Raw genomic sequence first — 2,240 nt, forward strand, 5'->3', positions numbered from 1 at the left:
CCCCCCCCCAAAATTAGACAGCAGAGTCTGCTAATTGATAACCTTGTTGAGTTTACTTTTACAGTTTCATAAAAATTAGTTTCGTTTGTTTTTTAAGTGTCGTGTAATAATTGAAACTTGTGGTGAGTGTTACGAAAGAAAAGTGAAATCTCGATTTCAACCTTTATACTAGAGAGAGTTCTTTAGCATGAAGCATGATTGTTGGATAGCAATTGCAACTATATTGCAAACTTCGGGGAAGATGTCACGGTCATGCTTGTCCAAGACATGTTGCCTATGGCTGCATGATAGTTGTCCCAGTTTTGCTTATCTAGGACGTGTTGTCCATGGTTGCATGCTTGTCCCAAACCCCTTTTACATGCTTTCATCCTAGATAGGCGTTTACCATTTCACGTTGGGTCAATATAGGGGTGTATGATCTATGGAATGGTATCTTGTTCTGTCATTATATTGTAAACTTGGGGGAGGATGTCACGGTCATGCTTGTTTAAGGCATGTTGTCTATGGCCGCATGACAGATGTCCCAGTCTTGCTTATCTAGGACGTGTTGTCCATGGTCGCATGCCCGTCTCAAACCCTTTTTACATGCTTTCATCCTAGATAGGCCTTTACCATTTTACGTTGGATCAATACGGGGGTGTATGACCTATGGAATGATATCTTGTTCTGTCATTATATTGCAAACTTGGGGAAGGATGTCACGGTCATGCTTTTTCAAGGTGTGTTGCCTATCGCCGCATGACAGATGTCCCGGTCTTGCTTATCCAGGACGTGTTGTCCATGGTTGCATGCCCGTCTCAAACCCCTTTTACATGCTTTCATCCTAGATAGGCCTTTACCATTTCACATTGGGTCAGCATTGGGTCAATACGTGGGTGTATGATCTATGGAATGATATCTTGTTATGTCATTATATTGCAAACTTGGGGGAGGATGTCACGGTCATGCTTGTCTAAGGCGTGTTGCCTATGGCTACATGACAGATGTCCCAGTCTTGCTTATCTAGGCGTGTTGTCCATGGTCGCATGCCCCTCCCAAACCCCTTTTACATACTTTCATCCTAGATAGTCCTTTACCATTTCACGTTGGGTCAATACGGGGGTGTATGACCTATGGAATGGTATCTTGTTCGGCAAACTTGTAACTGAATATATCATGTCTAGGAGCTAGGATTTTTAATGGCCTTTTCTGGATTTTTTTTCTTGACAGAGTAGATTGGCACTGAAGCCAGATGGGCTATTTTTAGCAGCTATCTTTGGAGGAGAAACCTTAAGGTTTGTCATGTTTCTTCTGGTTTGAACTTTTAGTTCATTACTTAAAATCCCTGCACATACTTGCAACCAGGGAACTGAGAATTGCATGTACTCTTGCACACATGGAGCGTGAAGGAGGCATCAGTCCACGAGTATCACCATTGGCACAAGTATGTTTACTGCAAACTTTCCTGCTTTTTACTGTTGTAAAAAACTCAAAACACCCTTCTTTTCTCAAAGAATCCTATCAGGAGTATTTCTTGCCTATAATTTTTACCATTGTTGAACCTTTCTTCGTATAATTTTCACTCGGTTACTTCTGTTGCTCTGAATTGAATCCAGAGTCATCTATTTCTATATCTAATTATGGTGGATAGATTCTGAAAGAGAAACAGTCGATTCCGATGTACATATTGTATTTGACTGAACGAAGCACGTGTCGGTTTACTTATTTAGGTGAGAGATGCAGGCAATCTTTTGACAAGAGCTGGTTTTACCTTGCCTGGTGTTGACGTTGATGAGTATGTCGTTCGCTATCCAAGTGGTGAGCATGCTTATCTCACTATATATTGTTTAGATTTTTTGGAGTGATCTTCAATCAGGGTCCTCGCTCCCTTCATACGCCTTACAGCTTTATCTAAGTGGGTTTGAGCTAGGTCGTTGCACTCTTGCCCCACCTCTTGGAAAAGTAGGCTAATGGGCAAGACCCCTCCAGCCGCAATGGTGTGGGGCGTCAGAGGCTGTTGCCTCATGACCTCTCAGGGGCTGAAATTCGACACCGAGCTTTTTGGTTCTTCAGTTATAGCAGTGTCTTGTGTAGCTATAGGAAGTGATCTATTAAGCCTTCAGTTGTCCCGTTCTAATTTTTGCTCGTGAAAGTGAGTTAACAAAAATTAGACGATCGAAAATTTACAATCGAAATAAAAATATTGCACTTCGGTGTACTTATCTTACGTTAATGTGTTTTTTTTTTTTTTTTTTTTTGGT

The 2,240-nt window shown here is 41.4% G+C and overlaps 1 protein-coding gene across 1 annotated transcript in view; it reads left to right on the forward strand.

Annotated features, from left to right (window-relative positions):
• The window catches only part of LOC111432759 (putative methyltransferase At1g22800, mitochondrial), an 8,537-nt gene that overhangs the window by 3,568 nt on the left and 2,729 nt on the right, over nucleotides 1-2,240 (forward strand). The window contains 3 exon segments of the mRNA XM_023069698.1: nucleotides 1,210-1,274; nucleotides 1,345-1,423; nucleotides 1,710-1,797. Coding sequence (XP_022925466.1) covers nucleotides 1,210-1,274; nucleotides 1,345-1,423; nucleotides 1,710-1,797 — 232 coding nt within the window.

The sequence above is a fragment of the Cucurbita moschata genome, unplaced genomic scaffold (assembly GCF_002738365.1).
Source record: "Cucurbita moschata cultivar Rifu unplaced genomic scaffold, Cmos_1.0 Cmo_Scf00040, whole genome shotgun sequence".
Lineage (NCBI taxonomy): Eukaryota > Viridiplantae > Streptophyta > Magnoliopsida > Cucurbitales > Cucurbitaceae > Cucurbita > Cucurbita moschata.